Source organism: Fusarium solani, assembly GCF_023522795.1.
Source record: "Fusarium solani strain SB1 chromosome Unknown bctg00000014, whole genome shotgun sequence".
In the NCBI taxonomy this organism is placed as follows: domain Eukaryota; kingdom Fungi; phylum Ascomycota; class Sordariomycetes; order Hypocreales; family Nectriaceae; genus Fusarium; species Fusarium solani.
This window is the reverse complement of record NW_027072141.1, coordinates 418,043-440,145: the sequence shown is the minus strand read 5'-3', so window position 1 is coordinate 440,145 and position 22,103 is coordinate 418,043. Positions and strand designations below refer to the sequence as shown.

The following is a 22,103-nucleotide window of genomic DNA, read 5'->3' as shown; positions in this document are numbered from 1 at the left end:
GGGCTGTACCTGGGCGGATACGAAGGAAGGGAAAAGGGAAGGAAAAAAAAAAGTGAGAGCGGTGGTCAAGGCAAGGGAAAGAGTATTGCCCTACCCGACGGATAGTTGGTGGGTGGTGAGGGGTCAACAGTCTTGAATCGTTCTTAGACGCTACTCTCCAGCAAAATCAAGATGCTTCAGATAGGTTAGGTGAAAAGTTGATCAATATGACAGCAGTTTGATTCGGAACATAGTTTGATTCGGAACATACTTGAAGATGTGCTGAAGATGTGCTATTGCCAAGACCATCTTTTTTGAGCAGAGAGAGCTCACAAACCATGGATTGATTGCTGTATGGATCATCCAAACCTGATGGCGGAACACTGCAGCAGGCACGGTTTACCAGTTATTCCGGGCCATCACTGGGATATGCAGATTGAGACCGAGGTCTGCCAGCGAACTGGCGGCAGCCTGTATACCCCCAAGCTAGATTGAGGCCCGAAATTAAGCTACCTGATGCTAAAGTATCTCGAAAAGGGGGGCCTGGAGATGTACGTGAGGGAGGAGCATGTCCCCCCGAGATCCGACAATGTTGGGGAAACGCAGACGACCAAAGTGCCGGGGCACCCCACGTTGCTGACGTGGTTCACTGCGACGTCATGCCGCGGAGCTTCGAGCTGAATGCTCAACTTAAAGTTAACCTCATATCCCGAGGGGCGATAATAAGTAGGAAACTAGAGTCTAAGATTATTATGACCGCCACCTTGCTAGTTTAGGGCCGTGGCGCCTCCAGCACATTTGAGCTAGACCTGCTTGGCCCTCACCTAGGTATAGTTGATTTATTTTTGTTTCAGAAGCTTATTCATTCTTGATTTCGCTTCCTCCTACTGCGTTTTAATATTTCAACAGAGTAGCGTTCACACTTCAGCATCCTCTTAATCCCACTTTCTTCTCATGGCTTCCTATGAATCGTCCCAGAAATAGGACAGTCTCCAAACATAGCCAATACTTATGCGGCAGTAGCTATGGACATTGGCTACGCGTGGGCGGAGGACTCGTCTTTTTAGGATCTCTTGGGTTGCCTGGGGGGACTGACGACGGCGCAGTGCTAGCCAGGGGAAGAGCCCTATAAACGTGCACGGGCGAACACCTGTATTCTGACGAAGGACCAGTAAGACCCTCCAGCGTACAAAAAACAACGGGAATGCTTAGGACACAGACGTGTGCACGGACGGGTTTGGGCATATTTTATCGAAACATGGGCGGTAATCAGTCTCGAAGGTATAGCCAGCTTCTCCTTCTCGCGGAATAGGAGGCCAAAGTAACAAAAGCACCGGGTATGTTCGAGATCACGGACCCGACAATATTGCCCACTGCCAATGGCGAGCGCCCCTACAAGAGGAGGTTTCGACGACGAGCTACAACCACGCTCTCAATGCCAAACCTCTAACGATATCACATGAAAATTCTAAAGGCAATTATCGTGGCATAATAATGCAAAATGGTTATTAGAGAATATCGCGAAGCCCAAGTAATACAATGATGTTGAGGGAAACAGTACTGTCATCATGGTGTCGACCTTTTATCATTGGTCTTCTGACATGCTTTGTGACGGATAAGGTCCTTCTTTTCGCGATGCCGCCGAGAAGGCTTTCTTATCCTAAGAACCCTGGACGTCACTAGGTTCGAGTCAGCTTGGGGTTGATGCGTTACGTTTCAGACTCAGAAAGAGTGTTGCATGATTAGATATTGACCCAGTTGCCGTCCATTTGGACTTCGATGTCCCGTCAATTGCCAAACCATCCCCGAGGAGTACCAAGCAAGAATATCTCATTTGGTAATCATTCCCTAGAACTGTCAACCTGGTGCTCAACACCCAGCTGTCTGACTAGAAGAAGCTCCGCGCGTTTTAGACGAAGGCGCGGCGACGACCTGAGCTTCTTGGCCGATGCTCGGACGAGTTTCGCGAGCGGCAAAAGTATAACCTGGCAGGAGGTATCATCCTGTGTTTCGATGCGATGGAGCCGAGCAGATCCTGCCCCTATCCATACTGTTCCAGCAGATTGGGATAACTCCCATCGTAACCCATAGCTTCGAACAGTCTTATGATTCTATGCTCCTGCTTATGACACAACCAGGTACCGCGCTCTCTCAGGTATCTACTGTACTAATAGACCCTATCCTTAGCCTAAACAGCTTTTTGGTTAGAAGGCGGCCCGTAATGGAGTACGTAAGGTGCGGGGACCGGGAATCAGTCATAGGTTGTAGCTGCCTAGGCCGTATTAGTTGCAAAGGTGGCCACCCCACTAGTCGGCTACTCCCAGTAACCGCATATTGAAGCCATCGTCAATTGAATACGTATATTAGAATTGGCATGGCCGGTTATATGGGAAACTAGATTGTGAAATCTCGGGAGTAGATGTTGAGAGTTCTGGGCTTAAAAGGCACGTCAACAAAGTCGAAATGAAAGGGTGAAAAGTATCAGGGATTATTTGGCAGCTAGAGACTCTGGAAAATGATAGAAAAAAAAATAGGTCTGAATGGCCTTGACTTTGCTGATTTTGAAGAGTGTTCATGATGAATGTCCTTGGTGTTGCTGAGGGAAAGTTCTTCAGCTTGAGGGAGGCTCCAGCTCTCCACTGTCTGAAGACATCCAAAGAGTCAAGTTAGCACAGAGGAGGTGCATAATCAGGATGCTGCCACTATTAGACTCCTCGGTCAGGGCGTCGAGCTCGGCAATGCCATTATCCAAAGCATGCTTCGCAAGATACCGGGCACCATCCCGTGAGTTCAGAATTTCGTAGTAGAAGACTGAGAAGTTGAGAGCCAAGCCCAGCCGCAACGGGTGAGTGGCCGTGAGCTCGGTCTGAGCAATATCGACAGCAATCTAAGAAGCAAGCCATAATCTCCGATCAGTATTACTTATTTGGCTGATTGAATTCTGAACCAATAGATATGGAACCCACCTTGTACCATGCCCCACCCCCCTTTCGGTAACCCCCCCTTTCGGTAACCAAAAAAATCGCCTTCCAATACAAAACTCACCAAGTTCATTTACATAGATTTCAGTCATTCTTGAACCTATTCGCAAGCCGTCGCCTTCAACATATAAAGAAATGGCTAGAGTTTATTTTTCAAGGTCAGCTGGTTACGTGGGGCCAGTGGTCCGTGGTCACCATGCATTTCAAAATTTACAATCCAGCGCCCGAATCCCCTCCTGCCTCCAGATAATATCTCCTCTTGCCAGTCCTCCACAATTCACATAAAATGGCTTCAAAACGGCCTCGGAGTGTTTATACGGAGAATGAAATGGCTGATGCCATATTTGGCATCACAGAACACGGTTTCTCGCAACACCATGCCGCCCAGAAATATGGCATAAGCCGTATAAAGTTGACCTTGTCATCAGGTGCAGAATCGGTCAGAGAAGCCGGTTTTTCAAGCTCTTTCCGATATGCCGCCTTCGAAGATTAAAAACACCGTTATCCAACGGCAGGAGACCATGAGAACAATGGGCAGGGAGGTAACAACAGTAGACGTTGTTCAAAAAGCACGTTACAATCCATTCGTCCTGTTTCAAATCAACATTGATTCTTTGGCATATAAACAAAAAAAACGCACCGTTGCATGACTTCCATATCCATCCAGAATAATAAGCCTGGCATCAGATTCGTCGGCAGGCTGGGTCTGAGGCAAGTAGACTCTCTCAAGCCACTCGACAGCAATGTGGTTGTCTGTCCATCCATTAGGCGAAGTAATATAATTCCAATCAGCTATTTTCCGGAATTCCTCCAAAAACCACTGTTTTTGAAGTTCCTTGCCTTTAAATATGATGCCAGGCGTCAAAGCACGGCCGTCCGCAGTGGTAGCCTCAATAAATGAAGTCCAGTTACGGGACTGGGGACCCTTGAGTAGGGCCTTTCGTTTTGGATCTGAACTCCCAATCACCAGGCTATCCAGACCTAGCAAACAAGCCTGATTAGCTAAATTCATGAATAAAAAGTTAGACACTCACCAAAACCAGTCATAATACCGCCCTCATCAACGTTCACTGTGTTTTCCGGCTTAATCCACCCATACTCCTCTTCCCTAATATCAAAGTACCAGTGCACCGCTTTGGGAGTGAATGAATTGAATCTGTTGGCCTCCTGGCGTCTCCCAGGTTTAGTCTTGAGCTTCGGATGGCGTTTGATGAATTTGGCTACCCAGTTGCGTCCCAATTCCTGCTTCTTGTTTTGTTGTTTCAAGAGGGCCACGCAGCAGGCGCGGATCTGACTGTGGGAGGGAGCATGGTCCAGGGACTCTTTACGAAGAATCCAAGAGGCTAGTTTAGCCTCCTGATTCCTGGATAAGTGTCGGTTAGGCTGAACCTGATCATCCAAGGCTGTCTGGCCATGGAATCTGGTGGAAATGGTCTGCTGAGGTATGCCATATTTCTGGGCGGCACGGTGTTGCGATAAACCGTTTTCTGTGATATTAAATATGGCATCAACCATTTTATCCTCTGTATAAACACCCCGAGGCCGTTTTGAAGCCACTTTATGTGAATTGTGGAGGACTGGCAAGAGGAGATATTATCTGGAGGCAGGAGGGGATTCGGGCGCTGGATTGTAAATTTTGAAATGCATGGTGACCACGGACCACTGGCCCCACGTAACCAGCTGACCTTGAAAAATAAACTCTAGCCATTTCTTTATATGTTGAAGGCGACGGCTTGCGAATAGGTTCAAGAATGACTGAAATCTATGTAAATGAACTTGGTGAGTTTTGTATGGGAAGGCGATTTTTTTGGTTACCGAAAGGGGGGGGTTACCGAAAGGGGGGTGGGGCATGGTAGGCCTTATAGGCAGAGGTAATTGCAAAATTGCGCTTTTCACCCGACGCGAACTCGGCCAGGTAACGGCTATAGTCGCCCTTCCTAAAAAGATGACGAGTCAGCCCAGGTGCTTTTGGGAACGGGAGGCCAGTAAAGTAGGCTGACATCTTGTAATAGAACGCCTTCGACTCGTCAGTACCGATATTGGGGATCAAGCTCCTGTCTAGCAGATCCAAGACGTCCTGGCAGACCGTCTCGAGCTCATTCTCGATCTTAATGCGGTATCCACGGATAGTAGCAATATATTTCTCATTACCCCTTGACTGCTTTCGCTCGATCGAGGATATAATGCGCCAGCTGGCTCGGCGGGTGCCGACCACGTTCTTATAAGCAATGGCGAGGAGGTCCCGCTCATTGACACTAAGCTCACCACCCATCTTGACCACTGCCTTCAGATGGGGGACCATATCCTCGTAGCGTTCAGCCTGTCCACAAAGGCCAGCGAGGAAAGTGTGGCTACAACAATGAACTCAGTGCTACGGTCCTGGAGAAACCGATCAAGATGATAGACAAACTTATTACGCTGCATGATAGGTATCTGGCTAGCCAGTTTCGTTCAAAATATTTGACCGAAGATGAGGCGGCAAGCTGGGGTGTAAGGGCGATTTGGTGTGGCAAGGCGGAACGGTGGGCCTCAAACAGAGAAGCGTGCTTCGGACTAGCAGTGTCAGATAAGCAATGGAAAATGTAGTGCTAGAATGGGAGGTTCTGACGCAGCAATAAGAGTGACAAGGAGAACCCTAGGTAGAGGGCAATTTAAGGCGGGTTTGTTGCTTGTCAACTTATAAGTGTGGTGGTCGGTTTCGAGGTTACTTTACCAAGGGTTACGTTGAATTTGGCAAAAATACGACCAGATGGGCCCGTGCACGCTTCAGTCCTCTCCGCTTTGCGTCCGTGCACATGGCAAGATCTTCCACGCCCGCATATGCAAGTTATGTCAGTTTGGGTACGTTGCCGAGCATGGGCCGTGACAGCGGGAACAATGGGAATAGACAGCGGGGAGCCGATGGAGTGGACAGGGTGGCCGAGTTTTTGAACCGAATCCATCGAGAAGATGAAGCGTTCGAGAACGAGGCAAAAGCCAAGAGGTCGCACTGAGCGTGCTAAAAGGGTTAAACGGTCAGGTAAACGATAATAAGCAGCAGCAGTGTGTTGATTGATCGTTACCTAAAGTGCGGGGTACTCTAGCCCATAGATTTTACTTGAAGCATATATATCTCAATCCACGAGTGTCCCGCTGTGGATGGATTGATTACATCACCAAATGCCTCGTGGATTGACGTTGACGTGGATTGAAGTCAATAAATTGATCAATATGGTGGAAGTCGTGGATTGATTCCCTACCCTGCCAGCTGCTATGCCAAAGTTGTCAAAACTCGTGCAAAGCAAATGAAGGCGGTACGAGAGAAGCAGCCCATCAGGAGGCTGAGTCTCTACTTTGCAATGAAAAATGATCCAAGGCCTTGATAATTGAGAGTCGTCTTTCAAGTGAAAGGGAATTACAGGGGTGCTAGGCCAATCAAGATGCGTAAAAGTTCACTTTCAGTGAAAGTGGAAGGTGCGATAATGAGGGTAATATGGACTCAGCTGAGCCTGTTGGTGTGAGAGGAGGTAGCTCGCAAGCTCCGCCGTGTCTTCCCTCACACTTCTCGCATTCTGTCCCTGTGTTAGCAGAGCTCAAGAAATACGGGCTTAAACATGGACGCGGGGAAACCCAGGGTGGGAAACCCAGGGCAAAGGACCTAAGGTGATGGATCATGGAGAGCGAGGAGGGGAGACGACGAGAAGCATTCAAGGCGTTCGGATCAGGGGTTGAAAGTCAAATGTTGAAGGTTTGCTGGCATTGCAACCCTCTTTGTTAACCGACCATCGAGGGAAAGTGCTACGGAGTACTGAATCACACCCCGGAAATGTCGGCGGGGGCAAGATGACGGAGCTCGATTACACGTGTGCCTGTGCGCATGGGTTTGAGCCAGGGATTTCATTGGCGCGTGGCAACGATACATCTGTGATGGATTGATGAGCTGGTAAGTTTCCCCATGAGTTGGAGGATATGACGAAACAATGACTGGGCTTCTTGGCGGGGGAGGCCTTGTTCCAAGGCACATTGATGCCTTCACTGTTTCACATTTTGTTTTTCTGTGTAGCCCCAGCCTTTTTTTGGGCCAGAACAACCCAGGGAAGGCTCCGGCTGGCAATGCACTTCGGGTCCTCACTCCATGGTAGCCTCCCCTGTGAACAATGACCCTGTAGGGCCACGTAGCATAAAATAATTAACGAGCAGTATTTCTGTTCGCTTCGTCGCATCACCAAGCCTGCCTCGCCAAGTTTTCTGGTCCAGTTGTCTCCGGCTATCATGGACCCTGTCTCTGCAATCAGCCTTGCTGCTAGCTGCGCTTCCCTTACAAGGCAAATCTTCAAGGTGAAATCAGCGCTGAGCACACTGCATGAGAAGTTCAACACCGCGCAGGTCGCAATTTCCTCATTAGTATCTCAGCTTTCGGCGCTCGAAGCCTCGACTACTGAGATCGAATCTATCTTGATAAAGCGACAGTCTTCCCTCAGTCAAGGGGATAACCTACTGATGGTCCTCGAAGAGTCCTTGAATGCATGTGATGATGTGACAAAGCATCTCTTCGACCAAGTATCCGATGTCGAATCGGCGCTCGAACCACGATTGGGACTTGGGCGATGGGCGAGAGCAAAATATGGGTTCAACGATGATGGCCTAGCCCCGATGAAGGAGGTGTTGCGGGATCAACTCCAAGCAATACAGCTTCTCCTATCTATTGCAGGACTGTGAGTGTTACTATTCTCTTCGCCAAACCTTGGCTAAGCCATGCCCCAGAACAAGGAAAGACGAACGGCAGACTGCCCTCCATGACTCAGACAGTGTAGCTGTGCTAAAGAAAGCCATGGATGGCAGCTCTTCTCTTCTGTGGCCTCGAGATGCGCATTCGAGGGCGTCATTTATAAGGCTCCAAACGGAAACCTTGTCTCGACTCAGCATGATCTTCACATTTGGCGGAGAGATGCTACACTCCAAGCCTTACCATGCGGTCGTACTGGCAGCGTGGAAGAAGCTTCGGCTCCGACAAAATGACGGGCCTGGGGATGCACCAGCCGTGACCCACCAGGAGAGTCATGTGCCTGACATATGGCAGCTGAGAGGACTCAAGTCAACAGTAGTCATGATTGTCAAGTGGGACTTTCAAGCGATGAGAAGGGATGAGTTAGAGTGTATGAAGGGACAAGTCCTTCTTCCTGTTGCGATGCCCAACGGGGCTTACGGGGACGACTGGGTTGTTGCCAAACCAATCGGTTCCCTTGGGGGAAATGGGCTGGTCCCCATCACTTATGTCTCTGTCATCTCGCGATCTGGGAAGATATATGACTCGAAAAATGTAGTGTTGCGTGAACTGAGGGAGGTTGGGATCCCAAACGTTGAGGAGTGGAAGGAATCGACTAGAAGGTACGTTGAGGGGGCTATTTCCCTGGGTCTGCACTCTGCGCGATTACGATATGGGGAAGCGCCAAAGTGCTGTCAGCCCTAGAGATAGAAGACAAACCCTTGGGAAATGAGAACAGGCGTAGGCGAGATCTGGAGGAGGGTAGAGAGGGATGGTGAAGAGCAGCTGTCTTTGTATTCTGATAAAGAGCTGGAAGAGCAGTGTATCGTATTTTAGATCATAGTCTAAAGTAGTAGCAAGTCGAAATTACCTGCATTTATATGTGTAGCTAATATAGTTCTTAATAATCGGACGCGTTCGTGATGGCCGAATGAGTGAATGAATGAATGAATGAATGAATGAATGAATGAATGAATGAATGAATGAATGAATGAATGAATGAATGAATGAAAGTTATTTCTTCTCCGAGGATAAGTCACATAAAGGCCATTCTACTTAGGCCATTTATAGTTCGAACGGTTTGGTCTGGACTACCCAAAGCCCATATTTCTCCTTTTATATACTTATTGGTCTTACCTCGCTTGACTTTGCTTGATAGACCTGCTTGCAGGCCATTTTCTCCAAGTGTTTAGCATCCTGCCTTCTGTAGATAGAGCATTGTCTGCCAACTTGAGGCTGTCTGGTGTTAGTATAATTAAAACGAATGGTTACTATGTTCCCGTTTTCCTTATCGTATTACCGGTTCTTCAGTTGGCATCGTGTCTTCTTGTGTTCGTCGCAAATTTGATCGTCGCTCGCACCGATTGTAACTTTGTGTCCAGTCTTTACCAGCCGATGCCGCTTTTCCTCCCAGGAAATATGAGAGGTTTCCCATCTTTCTTTGTCCAACTCGTCACATGCTGTGTATCCCACTTCGTAAACCGGAACAGGAAATGTTCTATCGTCTCTGGTGCTTACCCACAGTCATATGTCGGATTCCACTGCTTCAATCTTGTGTAGGTAGGTAGCTATTGATTCTCATGATCCTGGTATGAAGCTGGGAAACACATCTGATTCGGCTCTTCAGTGTACGTGTATGTTTACCCGGTACCGATGTGTCGATTCGCTTTGAGTAGTTCCCTGCTCTGTCAGGTAACATCCTTTACTGCCACAGCTGCGCAATCGCTACTTTGTCCGCGTAGAACGAGATAGATATGGTGGTTTCTCAGCGTGCGCTCCGTTTCTGTTGCTCTGGGAGCTTCCGCCTTCGCCTTGGGTCCCATGGCAAAATCTTCGACTCAGAAGGGCATCCAGCGCATCCTGACGGTGTTGCCTCCCTTTCGGAGTCGTTCGACGTGGTTGTAAACCTTAAGAATAGTGCAATGTCCCGACTGCTGTCGTGGCCGCGCGATGGACCCCCGCTATATCATATACAGGACCAAAATGTGTATATAACCTATATTTCTAGCCTCTTTCTATTATCACATAAATAGCTCCTCGAGCCGAGTAATACGTAGGAGACTTGACGGCACCAGGTCGGGGGTATCGCGATGCGGTCCCGAGGCCGTTGTTCCCCGGCCCGGCCGATGAGGGTGCCGGCGACGAAATTGCCTTAGGCGATCAAGCACGTCAGATCAATCTCGAGCACGCTCAAGGCGAGAGGGAGTGGGGTGATCCTGTAACAAAAACTCTATACTTCCACTGCGACGGGGGCCAGTGGTAAAACCTGGATCTACTTATCGCCGTGATAAATACTCTACATCACCCCCCAAGACGGGCAAAGTTCAAACTCGAGAACACCCAGGATCAGGCGCGAAACCTTCCTTGCTGATTAAAATAAGATGAAACTTGCACGGTAGGCCACGGGTGTCTCAGCTTGTACAACTCGATTTCAGTTTGGCAAAGATGATTATACCAGCCTAACGAAAAGTGCACTCCCCTTTCATTGTCTGCGATATTCGCCCATCGTCAGTCCAACGTTCTTCGTAACTCTGCCAGCTTTGCTTTGTTACTTTATTCCCCTGTAGACAGTGATCCTTCCTCCCCTTATTTGGACTACCCCCTAATCTATCCAGACGAGGGCCAAGATACATCATGTCCTCCTCATACCATCCCCCTTATTCCTAGGATATCCATTTTTTTCTATTCCAAGCAGATAATACGGTAAGAGGCGGCTCTATTTGGCCTGCCGGCTGCTCGTTCCCTCATCTCATCGGGAGTTGTGAAACCATTCCAAAATCCAGGAATTATTGGGACAAGAAAAGAAGAATCTGGGTCCTAATCCATTGTAAGGTTGTTCAATAGGCTACCTGACGATTGAGCGAGGGGTCTCTCGGGTCGAAGCGAACAATACGCTGACATAGGAAGGACATATGAGACCAAGTGGTGAGGTTCGAAAGGAAACAAACGTGACGCTACCATCAAATAAAATCTGTCGTCAAATAAACTACTACCGTCTAAATACGCATCATGCGAACCGTATACCTCGTGGTACCAACAGCGATGTTTACTTCGATATGTCGGTGTCTATGGACTCGCAAAACTCATTAGACAACAGGAACGTTGGCAAATGTACAAAAGAAGTTTCACATCCAACAGACCAAAAGGCCATAAATTTGATCGAACCGGAAAGAAGCTCTTCCAGCTATTCAGACAAGCTATTCAGAGCAGCAGTCCGAAAGTCCGGACTTCCAGTCAGAGATTGGTGTCATCTAATTCTCTCAAGAAGCACGTGAATCGTGATGCGACGATTCGGATCGCCGGCGTGGCTGGTCTCGACGGCGGAAATTCTGCATTCGTTCGTCGATGTAGGCAAGCCGGCTTGCAAGCGAAGATCATGTGATAGTAGCAAAAGGGCGACCAGAAGCCTAGGGATCAAGGCCAGAGCCATGAGAGAGACGATTCGGAAAGGAGAACCCATAGCCACACAGAGAGAAAGGCAAGCTCAGTCGTGGAGGTGACTCGGTTACGGGTGGAGCCAGAGTATTCTGATCAGCAATCGGAGGTTGTGATGCTTCGAACAGTTCTTGGATGTTCTAGTGCGGCACAGAGACTTTTTCGATCTCATCAAGAGATATTCGAGGTTGATCTTCCTGCGGATGAACATGTTCATCGGTGCTTGAAATGTCGCCAATTGAGAGTGGGCCACCCAGAGGTCAGATTCAAGACTAGGTCGCTTGGGCCGGCGCTGCTGTGTAGACCGGATGCAGGTGAGTCGGACCGGAGACATCAATGTATGGCGCGGGCCGCCGGTGTGAGTTTGCCTCTGCAGCTTCACATCCACTACGAAGCTCGAGGGCAATGAGCTTGATGAACTTGGGCCGTAGCTTCGTGCGGCAAAAGGAGATGCAAGCTGTGTCTGCTCCGATTCCAGAGACTCAGTGCCCGCGACAGGCGCCGAGGTCTCGACGTTGGATGGAAGAGGGAGCTCTTTAGGTTGAGGATCAGCGTGGGAGCTGGTGAGCTGGGCCAGGAGACCTTTCAACTTCATGGAATCCGAATTGCTGACCGCCAATGATGTAGGCATGTCTTGACCTGAAAATACTGAAGATGATCGGGCTGGTGCGGAGCACAGGTTCTAGAAACGAGCGGCAGATTCCCCATAAGGAGTCGGACCAGGAGCTAGATATTGGTTACTGCGCGCATTTGTTCTGGCGTTCATCTTGCAGAGCTCCCGAAGCTGAGCCCGAGTGGCCGCGCAAGTATGTGGCCATTGAACATATGGGCCACTAGGTCCCCGGGCGGTAGGAGGAATGCTGCCGCAATTTTGGTCGGCATTGGCCTGAGCCTTGGTTCCTTTCCAGCTCCTCTTTGCCTCCCGAGCAACTCGCAAGCAGACTCCCTGAGGCGGGATGCCACTCTTGCCGAGGCGGAGAGGCGTTACTTTGGGGTCTTGTAGATACATCATGTAGGTGGACCACAAGTGCCGAATCATGGGCTTTGTCCACGGCACCCTTCGCAGCTGCTCTCTGGAGACCTCCCTCGTAGCCGCCTTGATAGTCTTGTCGTTATCCTCGGCAGATGATAGCTCGCTGAAGTGGTCGGCGTGCTCGGTTTCCGGGCTAACAGGTTGACTCAGCTCCTCCGAGTAGATGGAGAAATAGCTTAACAAGGATGTGCTGGTGTGGGTCGAGTGGGCAGTAGAAGGTCGGCTCGATTCATAATCGGGACTGGACTCGAGACTGCTGAGGGTCGAGTCGACGGACCAGTTCGGGTACTGGTTCGGGCATAATGAAGGTACGACGCCAGGCGCGGGAGTCTTAGGAGGTGAAAACATGCGGTCCGACCCGCCGTCGGGTGTCAAGGGGATATCATCCATATCGCTTAGCTGTGAGATAGGAGACATGGTATCTGCCAACTCCTCATCAAGCACGCGGGGCTCCTCAATGCTGGGAATGGGAATATCCGCCACAACAACCGATGCAAGGAATCGTTGAGTAGGCGCATCGAGATTGGGCGCATTCCTCCTCTTGACCCGGAATTGCGGTCGCGGGGGAGAAGGAGGCTGGGCGTCGCCGTCGAGGGCAGGTTCGGGTGTCCTGGGGAGGCCATCGCGACACGCGCCTCGCGACCAGGAGGCCGCGAAAGGTTGAAAAGGAGGCATGGTGGAGTAGAAGGAACGAGATTGCGCTATGGTGTCACGCAAACCTAGGAGCGCTGTATTATCGACCAGAGTTGTTGGCAATGTCGGTCAAGGGCCGTGACGGAAAGCTGAAGTACTCGTGACGTTGGTATGAGTGTCAAACGTGAAAGTGCGAGGGCGTTTGATTCTGTCGTCTGGGTTGGCCATGCACGTCGCATGAAGATTCGGCGCATGGTCAGCGTCTCGGAGCGTGGGAGCAGCTGCCGGATGCGTAGTCGCGGGAATAGCTGTACGCCATACATATAAAACAGTAGCCAAGCTTTTGTAGTCCGTGGATCTCTGGCTCTTGACATGTAAGCTTTTGTTGGGCCAGATATTGACGCAGAAGAGAAACGCGACAAGAGCATCTTCACCCAGTAGTTCCTGTTTGTTTGTTGTGATCGAGACCGAGATAAGAAGCCAGCTCCGAGCCTCGTTCAGGTCAAACACGCTTCTCGTTGGCTGATCTGGACCTCGGGTACCACCTCTTGGAAACGCACCAGCAGCGTGCACCTGCAGTCGGCGAGTTAACGGTAATTATCGTTTGGTCCGAAGCAAAAGCTGGAGCAAATGTGAGCTCGCAACATCCCTAGAGCTAGAAAATAGTAGCATAGATGGCGATCTAACGAGGGAGCGTCTCGCCTTGCTTGCATGATTAGCCATGCAAGGTTGAGCGTCGGCATGTTTCGTCCCCTTCTGAAGCCCTGGATGAGTAACAAAAAGCCAACAGGGACACAGACAAAATAATTGCCCACATTCGTTTGGACAGTGTGGGAGGGGTTTCCGGCGCTACCGACGCCACAGAACGCGTCAACATGACGAAGGTCAAATCCAAAAGGTGACGATGCATATCAACATGGAAAAAAAAAGGCCTTAACCTCCTGTGGATCCCTCTTTGATAGCTTTACCCTCCGTGCCTTCCAATTCATGTGATTTTGATATTCGTCACCTTGTACTAAGCGTAATGACCGCCATGTAGAGAAGGCATTGAGAGGCCTAAGGTTTCCAAATGGGAACGCGTCATCAGCCACGCGAAAATAACACGCGTCGACGCGCCGCTCGCAGTCTATTCTCAGAAATACTGCCAAAGTGCCTGACGTAGATCTCTCCCAAGTAGTCCATAATGTAGCGCAAGGTGGATCCTGCTAATCATCACCTCGTCAAACGATTATAATCGGTTAGTTGTGAGAACCAGTATGCCAGCATACTAATCTAGTTCACGCAGGAAAACAGAAAGGCATTGTGGTGTGGGCCGCTTGAACGCCGAAGCAGGATCGCTTTCCAGCAGCTGGCAATCTTGGACATGCTCATCAAGATTTCTTTCCATCTTAACCGGATCCACTCCGATTTCGGGCTGGGACCTAACAAATATTTCCCGCCTATATCTAACACCCCTGGGCATTTCCATTTTATAGACTCTTACTGGAGGCAGAAGATGCCACGCGGAAAAAGAATTCTTCGGTTTCCACGTTTAGTCTCACTCCGGTTACCGCTCATTCCGGAAATGTCGAGCCTTTCTGTGACAGAAACAAGGTCACCTAATGCAATAGGCCTACTCCACTGGAGGATGCGACCAGCACGGGGATATGTCTTTCCTTTGGCGCTGATCTTGTAGAGAGTCAGGCCCTTTCCCATAAGATCAGCCCTAATGGCAAACAAATCCAAGCCGGAAGCCGGAAGCAGGCCCAAAATCGGGTTTGTCTCGCGTGACCAGCTGGACGACTGAGCCATGGTCCATAGTGTAACTTATCGTACCCTCCCTGGGAAGGACTCCATGCACTACCGGTCCACCACTTCTGTTGGAGTGAACAGTCGGTGCTGATGATAAAGGCCGCGATTGCTTTTCCACCCATTCAGGTGATGACTTCAGGCTCGAACAGGAACAGGCCCCCGAATGGTCCGAAGCCACCAGGTCTTGACGTCTCTCCATCCTACCACTTTCGGTACAGAGCGCTATAAGGCCGACTGTGAGGATGTCCCGCTCATCTGGCCCTCTCGAAGCTAGAATTGGTTTCCTGATGCTCCATCTACCCTCTGCTCTCCAGTTATCTCTCCAGACTTCGCCATCAATCGACAGTGCACGGCACGTTTTAAGATCTTGACCGATCATGTAGATATTGACCTGGTTGGTGTTTACGGTATGGCGTCGGACAGGCTCGTAAACACGCCGCCGAGACGTTGAAATGTTGCTGGCGATGGTATCCGGTTCGACCCATCAAACCGTTTGCGCCAGAGGGCGCTATCGGTGCCGACGAAGGGTGATAAAGGTACCCTCATAAACTCATGTCTCTAAGGACCGTTACCAACTTGGAACCTGTGAACGATCTGACTATGAGAGTTCAGAATGAAGACGTCGATTCGATTGTCGCGGGAGACTGCGCTGAGGTGCTGTGCTGCTGTGTTGGGCACCATACTTTGCTGTGAATGCCGGCCTAATAATCATAGTAAAATCTTGGAAGTAAAGTAATATTAGACCGAGGTGCGTAAGGGGTGCGAGCGTATGAGGTTCGGTCTGAGTAGCCAGATAGACTCGAGTAGATCGAGTCTTGAAGGTCGCTAGGAACAAAAAAGTGTTGGTCGTTGTTCCCATGGCCTCGGCTGCCCTCGGCGTGATGCATGGGGATCAGCGGGACGAGAGGAACAAGAAGGTTTGGTGACGTCGGAGTCGCTCGGTTGGTAACGCCGGGGATGTAGGCGATCTGGATAATATTGGAGGCTTGAGTAAGGACGGTGGGAGCTATAGAGTGAACGGTATGTGTCGATGGGGGACGAGTCCCCCTCAAGGCGGCATCATTCGCGGAGTTTTGTACAGGATCCACGTCTTCGACTTTGATAGACGTGGGAGCCTGTGACCTCTTAGGCTTGATATAGGACCTCCAGACTAAATATGTAGCGACGGCAATCATTACGATGGTACCGATGATACCGCCAATGATGCCACCAATGGTTAGGCCGCCGCCGCCTTTGTCAGATTCGGCCTCTTCATCCTTCATGCAGCCGAATGCAGCACATAGGGGGCAATCGAGGGGAACGGTAAACTTGCAGCTCTCGCCGTCTGAGCACTTAGGGCATTGGAGCCTTGTGCTATCATCACACTTGACACAGTCGTTACCTCGAGGGACGAGCTGAAGTACTGTGAACCGACATCAGCGGCTGTCGGTAGGCAGGAGGATAAGGGGACCATAGTCACTTGCCGCGTTTTAACTCCTCCAAGTCTCTAGCAACGAAGTATGAAGACCCGCCCATGTTGATGTCCCAACAGTGAGAGGTCGACAAGAAATTGAGATAATATCGGCGCTCGAAGTTTGGCAAGTGTCGATCATTTGGGCTGATAAGTCAAGCTTAAGTCGGGTGGGTTATCGGCACAGGCTTGGCAATGGCTGGATTTCGATGGCGAATTGCGTTAGAACCCGACAGGTAAGAAAGGAAAACGAAAGATCGAACGGTTCGACAGACAAAGATGAGGTGAGGAACATCTATAGGACAGACCTGACTGGAGCTGGATTTTGGGTGGATCCGAAATGTCCGCTGCTTCGCTGGGAAATGAATTGGTCTGTTTTCTAGAGTTGGTTACCTTTCTCTGTAAACGAACTGTAGGCGGCCTCTCACAGGTTTCTTGGGAACTCATACCCAATTAAACATTCTAAATTACCTACTGGGCTGAGTACAGCTCGCTTTTCGACGAAAATATGTCCAAACGCATCCGTGCACACGTCCGTGTCCCAAGCCTTCTCGTTTTTGGTATGCTGGAGGGACTTGCCGGTCTTGTCCTGGTTAGCACTGCGCCATCATCGGTCGCTCCAGGCAACTCGACCGAGCGTCAAAGTTAGGGAGGCACATTCCTTGTGACATTTGAGAAGGCGGTGTTGTATCGCCATGGAACATAACACTACCTCGCTTGTCGGGAACGATGGACTCGCCTTGCGTGCAGGAGACGTTAGTAGCATTAGTAACTCTAACCGTTTTTTTTTTTTTTGGTTCGTCACTGAATGCTTGTTAACCCTCTCTTGCAATGTCTGTACTGCTGCAATAGGCGGTTAGCGAGAATCAAGTCGAAGAACAACTTCAATGTTACGGTCACTTACGCCATCGCAGGGCCCTGATCATGTGCACGGCGCTACTACAATTTGGCTGAAACAGCTGCTCCCTCCTCATGCCCGTCGGCCGCACGTGGCGGACAGGGATAATAACCGTGCAAGCACTCAGGTGCTGGACTAGACGAAGGACAAACTCAGACAACACGTTTCGAGTAACATCGTATTCGTTCATATCAGGGCGATGCCAATTCAATGTAACTATCCTAGAGTCCAGACCAACCATCCAATTGACCCTCAACAGATAGCTCTGACGAGCTGCCTCCGGGACGATATCGGAGGATTTAGGCACCGGTAACCTTACTGGAGTTTTTACCTCGCATCTCCCTGGGTCAGACCGAGATAAACCGCTACCTCCAACGGCTTCTTCCGCCCCAGCCCCATTGCCCAGGAGCCACGACTTTGTTGGGTGCAATGGCTGCCACCAAATGTGTCCGTGCAAAGGCAATGACACATCAGCTCTCGCCTCCCGCGAGCAGGTCATGGAGGATCAAAATCGGTACCTCAACATGTTTTGACTCCCCGACTGCCGACATTTACCATCTGAAGATGCAACTATTGCAGCATACTGATTGCAGCTGCGTTCTTATTCGCAAATACATTGCCAATGAGGCGAAGAAATCAGTAACGTACATGATAAGCGAGTGGGACAAACAAGCGAGCGTGACACCATACTGTATAACTAAAAGCAATCGATTTTATAATTTCTAAAATCCGCTACATAATTTTAAGAAGTCTAAAGAGAGGCATTTTAAGTAATTAACTTAAGATAAAACTCTACTATAATTATTTTGGAATTTTTAAAAAAGCCCTTTATAGTAAAATGGCTAAGTATACAGTGCGAAAATGTTTTCTACTATACTTACTATATAAAATTTTTTTTAAAAATATAAGAAAATTCACAGAGGATATAAATTATGCGGGAAAGACTATTTATAAGTTTGAACTATATTAAATACTCGTGGAATTTTCTAAAAGCTTTTTAAAAAGTTCAATTTTATAGTGCAAATACTAAGAAAATACAACTTGTCACGCTCGCTTATTTGTCCCACTCGCTTATCATGTACGTTAGTCCAAATCATCAGAGCTCGCGGAGGACATATTTAACATGCCACTAGAGCCGTTCCAAAAAGCCCCAATACCGGTCTCCAGCCAGCCCGTAGCGAGTGTGTCATCTCTTTCCAGATGCGAACCAGAGCTCTTTGTTAGCATGGGACCACCACTTCAGCAAGCGGACAGGATGGCATGGGACTCTCACTGGGGATTTTGTTGACATCGGGTTCGCGTGGTGTGGTGTCGCTTTTAGCTAGCGATGCGATCATTATCTGGTGACACGAAGTTAACCATAATGACTTACCCTTGCTGCCTGTCTCCTATCGGGATCGCATGCTTGGGCCAAGTCCTCATTATTTTCTATGTATTAGTGTTGAGAAGCGAGCCTGTGGCTACCTTTGAGAAAGTAGTAGGTTTGTCGTCGTTCAATGTATGAAGCTAGCCACGGTGAGCACACCTGAGTTCTCCGTCGTCCCGAGTCGACCCTTGCCCCTGCACCCTCGATGCTCACCAGGACCGCATGCTCTCGTGGGTGGCCAACCGCGAGCGCTCCAACAAGCCGCTCCAGTGCCCCGTCTGCAGATCCCACATCCAGCTCGAGGGCCCCGGGGACCTCGTCGTAGCCTTCACCGACGTCATCCCCTACAAGTTCAACCGTGCGAGCCCTTTCATGACGCTCACTTCTGTCACCATGGGCCTGCAGTTCAGCCTGCAAATCTCCTGAGTGCGTGTAGACCTCCACTGTGGTTACTGCAGGGGTATTAGGCCAATCGGAGGGCTTGATAACCGCAGTACCTTCCTCTAGCCTATCTTTTGGTCAAGAATAAAGTATACTCATAATAAGATCTTAGCGATAAGCTACCCTTGACCACCCAAAATTGACGCTAATTGTTAAAGGACTAACACTGGGGCGAGTTACTTTGCGGAGGTCTACACGCACTCAAGAGATAGGGCGCCTTTGCCATATGGGGCTTTGCGGGCCGGGAGTCGCGTGCGCTCGTAGCCTGAGCGCTCCCATGTTTTGGCGTTGACCGATTGGAAAGGGTACATCGACTGAGTGCTGTGATGACAGCCCTCCACTGATTGTAAGAATAATATCCCGCAGAAAGTGCGATTTGTGACGTCACCCCATCACTTTGCTTTGTCGCGACGTAGCTGCTCTTTTGTTTCGCCCACCTCAAACCGACACGGACCATTCCCAACTCCGTGCCTAGTAACTTTGGGAAATGACGATACATACGATGTCAGGTGTCCAATCCGCTGGGATCCTCTACTTCTTTTTCTCGCGAATGGCAACAATACAGTAGTGTCTACCCTTAGTCTAGCGCTGGAGCCCTTCTCTAGTTCATAAATAACTCCCCAGGGATCATTTCATCTCGTTGCAGGTCGCTCACGAGTTTACAACAACATAAGCCGCTAGGTCATTGCCTCTCTATCCTATCGCTACATTCTCCATTGATTCTATATCCGGATTTGCGATATAAAATCAAAATGCGGTCCCAAGCAAGCTCTTTCTCAGTCCCCCTTGTCCCCCATTCCCAGATTCTTGCATACCATATCAACCCCAAGCTTGTTTAGTTCGTTCCTTAATTCAATACGCCAACATTATTTATTCCATTAGCGTGATAAGTTTGTTTATCAGCCGGATCTCGCTTTGAATATGGCTGGACAAATCCGGCCATTGCTTCAGAGCCCAAAGACTAATTTCATGGTTACGGCCAGGCCTTCCTCGTTCGCCTCTGCGAGCGGGCTGAGCGCTACGACATGATGGTCACGCACGTGAACGAAATCGCGAAGTTCGGTAATGAGCTGAGTTTGGACGAACAGAACCTTTCTAGTACTACCTATAAGAACGTGGTCGGCACTCACCGTCTCAGCTTGCGAATTATCTCCTTGATCGAGGAAATGGAGTCTCAGAGTGGCGAGAAGCATGTTACTACCGTCCGCGAATATCGTTATAGGATCGAGAAAAAGCTTAAGGAGATCTACAATGATGTTTTAAAGGTGTTAGACTAGAAACTAATCCCCACTGCTACTACGGGGCAGTCTAAGGTCCTCTCTTCTATTATAAGATGTATATCTATTTACGAATATTCCTACCCTCTAGCCTCCCGGCTCCTCTTGGCTGACTTATTGTGTTATAGGAAGAGTGACTATAGTCATTTTCTTGCTGAATCCGCCTAGGGTAAACAGCGCAACATTGCCGTCAGCTCTGCCCAGGAGGCCTACGAAGTAGGCCCCATATCCATTAATGGCTGTATGATCAGCTCTGTTAGAGATTCTTCTGTATTACCTTCAGGTCGCTACTAATATTGCTCAGATCGAGCTCGTCGCTACCCACCCGTTGCGCCTAGGCATGTCTCTGAACTTCTCTGACTTCTACAACGAAATCCAGAACTCGCACAATCGTGCCTACCACCTTGCCAAGCCGGCCGTTCACGATGCCCTTGCCGAGCTCAACTCCCTATCCAAAGAACCTTTTAGCGACTGTACATTTATCACACAACTCCTTGAGAATCTGACTATTTGGACGTCTTCGGAGATTGAGAAGCCAGGACCCTAGGGTAAGGCTCGGATAAGAAAGTAACCAAAGGTGGCCTAGGTCGAGAGGGCACGTAAGAATACCTTGTCCGAATTATTCGAGGTCCTCGGCGATAGCAGCATCAAGTGCGGCAACTGCCGCTGGGGCAGGTCGGGTAGCCGGGAGCAGTGACACCCTCAGCCTCGGCGAGGGCGGCGTCGTTGACACTACAAAAGAGGTAGTTGTCACGGGGACCGCCGGTGGTAGACACAGGCAGCACAGAGTCGCAGACTCACAGACCGGCATGCATGCTGCCGCCACAGTACAAAGCCAAGATGCCCTTGGAGGGCCTCTTTCTGGGGTCGCCATGGACGAGACCAACGAGTTAGACACGATATAACACCAAATGCCGGGACCACTCCCCTTAGCTCTCGAGACGTTCCGCCTAACAAACATGGTGCTGGGCATATTTGTGGTGTGTGTGCTTGCATGCGCTTGCTCTCGACCCGTCGCTTGACACGGTAGACTTTTTAGCCTATAAACTTTGGGGGGGGGGAGCTGGAGCCGTAGAGACAAAAGGGAGAATAAATTATCATCAGTCGATAGCGAGGGTGTGTGAGTGTATGAGTATGTGAGGTGGAGATGGGTGGGTTGTCTGTCTGTATTACTAGACGTTAGGGTGCATTAGATTAAACGGCGGCGAGAGGTAATAAAATCGAGGATGGATCGAGATGGAAACCGAGACACTAGACGAGACAAAGATCAAACAAGGCCGTCTGTCACGATTGCCCCCGAGCTCACCCTACCACCAGTTCAGGCCAGGGGATGATCCAGATGGCCGGACGACCAGAGGCCGATGAGCCACAGGGGACCCGGCTTTACCACCCACACATCCCCTGATCACTCATATCCAAGTTAGCCAGCGCATCCTCTATCCCCTGGCTTGGAGGATATCTATATTACATCGCCACGCCCTGCCCCAGCCGACCTTCTAGCCAGCACTACGGCTCTTCTTTTTCGCCTTCCGCCTCCTCCGATTCAAACATCGCATTTGAGTCCGCCTCTGCCGCCGGCTACAGACTCACCATGGACTCAGTACAACTCCCCATCGCCTCCGTCGAGGTGCTTCGCTGCATGCGGTGCGCCCGCTCCGTCGAGGCCACCTCCACCTCCGACATCGGCGCCATGGGCATGGTTCGCATCGCCCACAACCTCTACTACTGCGAGCGCTGCGCCAAGATGGTGGGATATATATAAAGCAATGGCTCCGGTGGGCACCCCTTTGATGAAGTTCACGAGGTCCATATGGGTCTGAGTATTTCTTGTAATAGGTATACAAATGCAAGGGGAAAAGAAAACTGTATCATGCTACTGCCCAGAAACAAACGCCCGCGCCAAACCAACGCCTGCCAATGCCCCGCGCGATGGGTATTTTTATTTTCTGCCTTTTGAGCTCTCCTCTCTAAAATATGAATAAGGAACGAATGCATACGTCGTGATTAAATGTATAATACCGTCCGGGTCGTCAGGGATTACCAGTTGATACCAGTCCGTCTGCACGACCCGTTGA

The 22,103-nt window shown here is 49.8% G+C and overlaps 8 protein-coding genes across 8 annotated transcripts; 2 read left to right on the top strand and 6 right to left on the bottom strand.

Moving 5' to 3' along the window:
- Positions 1–2,590: 2,590 nt before the first annotated feature.
- On the bottom strand, positions 2,591–5,384 carry MRS44_017620 (uncharacterized protein; the record flags this gene model as incomplete). Its single annotated transcript, XM_065615529.1, has 5 exons — positions 2,591–2,866; positions 3,601–3,941; positions 3,995–4,323; positions 4,793–5,311; positions 5,371–5,384. The coding sequence occupies 5 exons, from the start codon at positions 5,382–5,384 to the stop codon at positions 2,591–2,593; spliced, it is 1,479 nt and encodes a 492-aa protein (XP_065471601.1).
- Positions 5,385–7,211: 1,827 nt separating this feature from the next.
- MRS44_017619 (uncharacterized protein) lies at positions 7,212–8,409 on the top strand (the record flags this gene model as incomplete). The annotated part of the gene is made up of 2 exons (XM_065615528.1): positions 7,212–7,654; positions 7,704–8,409. 2 exons carry the CDS (start codon positions 7,212–7,214, stop codon positions 8,407–8,409), a joined length of 1,149 nt encoding a protein of 382 aa, XP_065471600.1.
- Positions 8,410–11,209: 2,800 nt separating this feature from the next.
- MRS44_017618 (uncharacterized protein) lies at positions 11,210–11,770 on the bottom strand (the record flags this gene model as incomplete). Its single annotated transcript, XM_065615527.1, has 1 exon — positions 11,210–11,770. One exon carries the CDS (start codon positions 11,768–11,770, stop codon positions 11,210–11,212), a length of 561 nt encoding a protein of 186 aa, XP_065471599.1.
- A 51-nt stretch (positions 11,771–11,821) lies between these two features.
- MRS44_017617 (uncharacterized protein) lies at positions 11,822–12,847 on the bottom strand (the record flags this gene model as incomplete). The annotated part of the gene is made up of 1 exon (XM_065615526.1): positions 11,822–12,847. One exon carries the CDS (start codon positions 12,845–12,847, stop codon positions 11,822–11,824), a length of 1,026 nt encoding a protein of 341 aa, XP_065471598.1.
- A 1,225-nt stretch (positions 12,848–14,072) lies between these two features.
- MRS44_017616 (uncharacterized protein) lies at positions 14,073–14,596 on the bottom strand (the record flags this gene model as incomplete). Its single annotated transcript, XM_065615525.1, has 2 exons — positions 14,073–14,226; positions 14,289–14,596. The coding sequence occupies 2 exons, from the start codon at positions 14,594–14,596 to the stop codon at positions 14,073–14,075; spliced, it is 462 nt and encodes a 153-aa protein (XP_065471597.1).
- Positions 14,597–15,194: 598 nt separating this feature from the next.
- On the bottom strand, positions 15,195–16,812 carry MRS44_017615 (uncharacterized protein; the record flags this gene model as incomplete). The annotated part of the gene is made up of 4 exons (XM_065615524.1): positions 15,195–15,297; positions 15,341–15,998; positions 16,518–16,629; positions 16,759–16,812. The coding sequence occupies 4 exons, from the start codon at positions 16,810–16,812 to the stop codon at positions 15,195–15,197; spliced, it is 927 nt and encodes a 308-aa protein (XP_065471596.1).
- A 1,567-nt stretch (positions 16,813–18,379) lies between these two features.
- MRS44_017614 (uncharacterized protein) lies at positions 18,380–19,062 on the bottom strand (the record flags this gene model as incomplete). The annotated part of the gene is made up of 2 exons (XM_065615523.1): positions 18,380–18,818; positions 18,953–19,062. 2 exons carry the CDS (start codon positions 19,060–19,062, stop codon positions 18,380–18,382), a joined length of 549 nt encoding a protein of 182 aa, XP_065471595.1.
- Positions 19,063–19,779: 717 nt separating this feature from the next.
- On the top strand, positions 19,780–20,575 carry MRS44_017613 (uncharacterized protein; the record flags this gene model as incomplete). The annotated part of the gene is made up of 3 exons (XM_065615522.1): positions 19,780–20,016; positions 20,197–20,244; positions 20,312–20,575. 3 exons carry the CDS (start codon positions 19,780–19,782, stop codon positions 20,573–20,575), a joined length of 549 nt encoding a protein of 182 aa, XP_065471594.1.
- Positions 20,576–22,103: the final 1,528 nt, after the last annotated feature.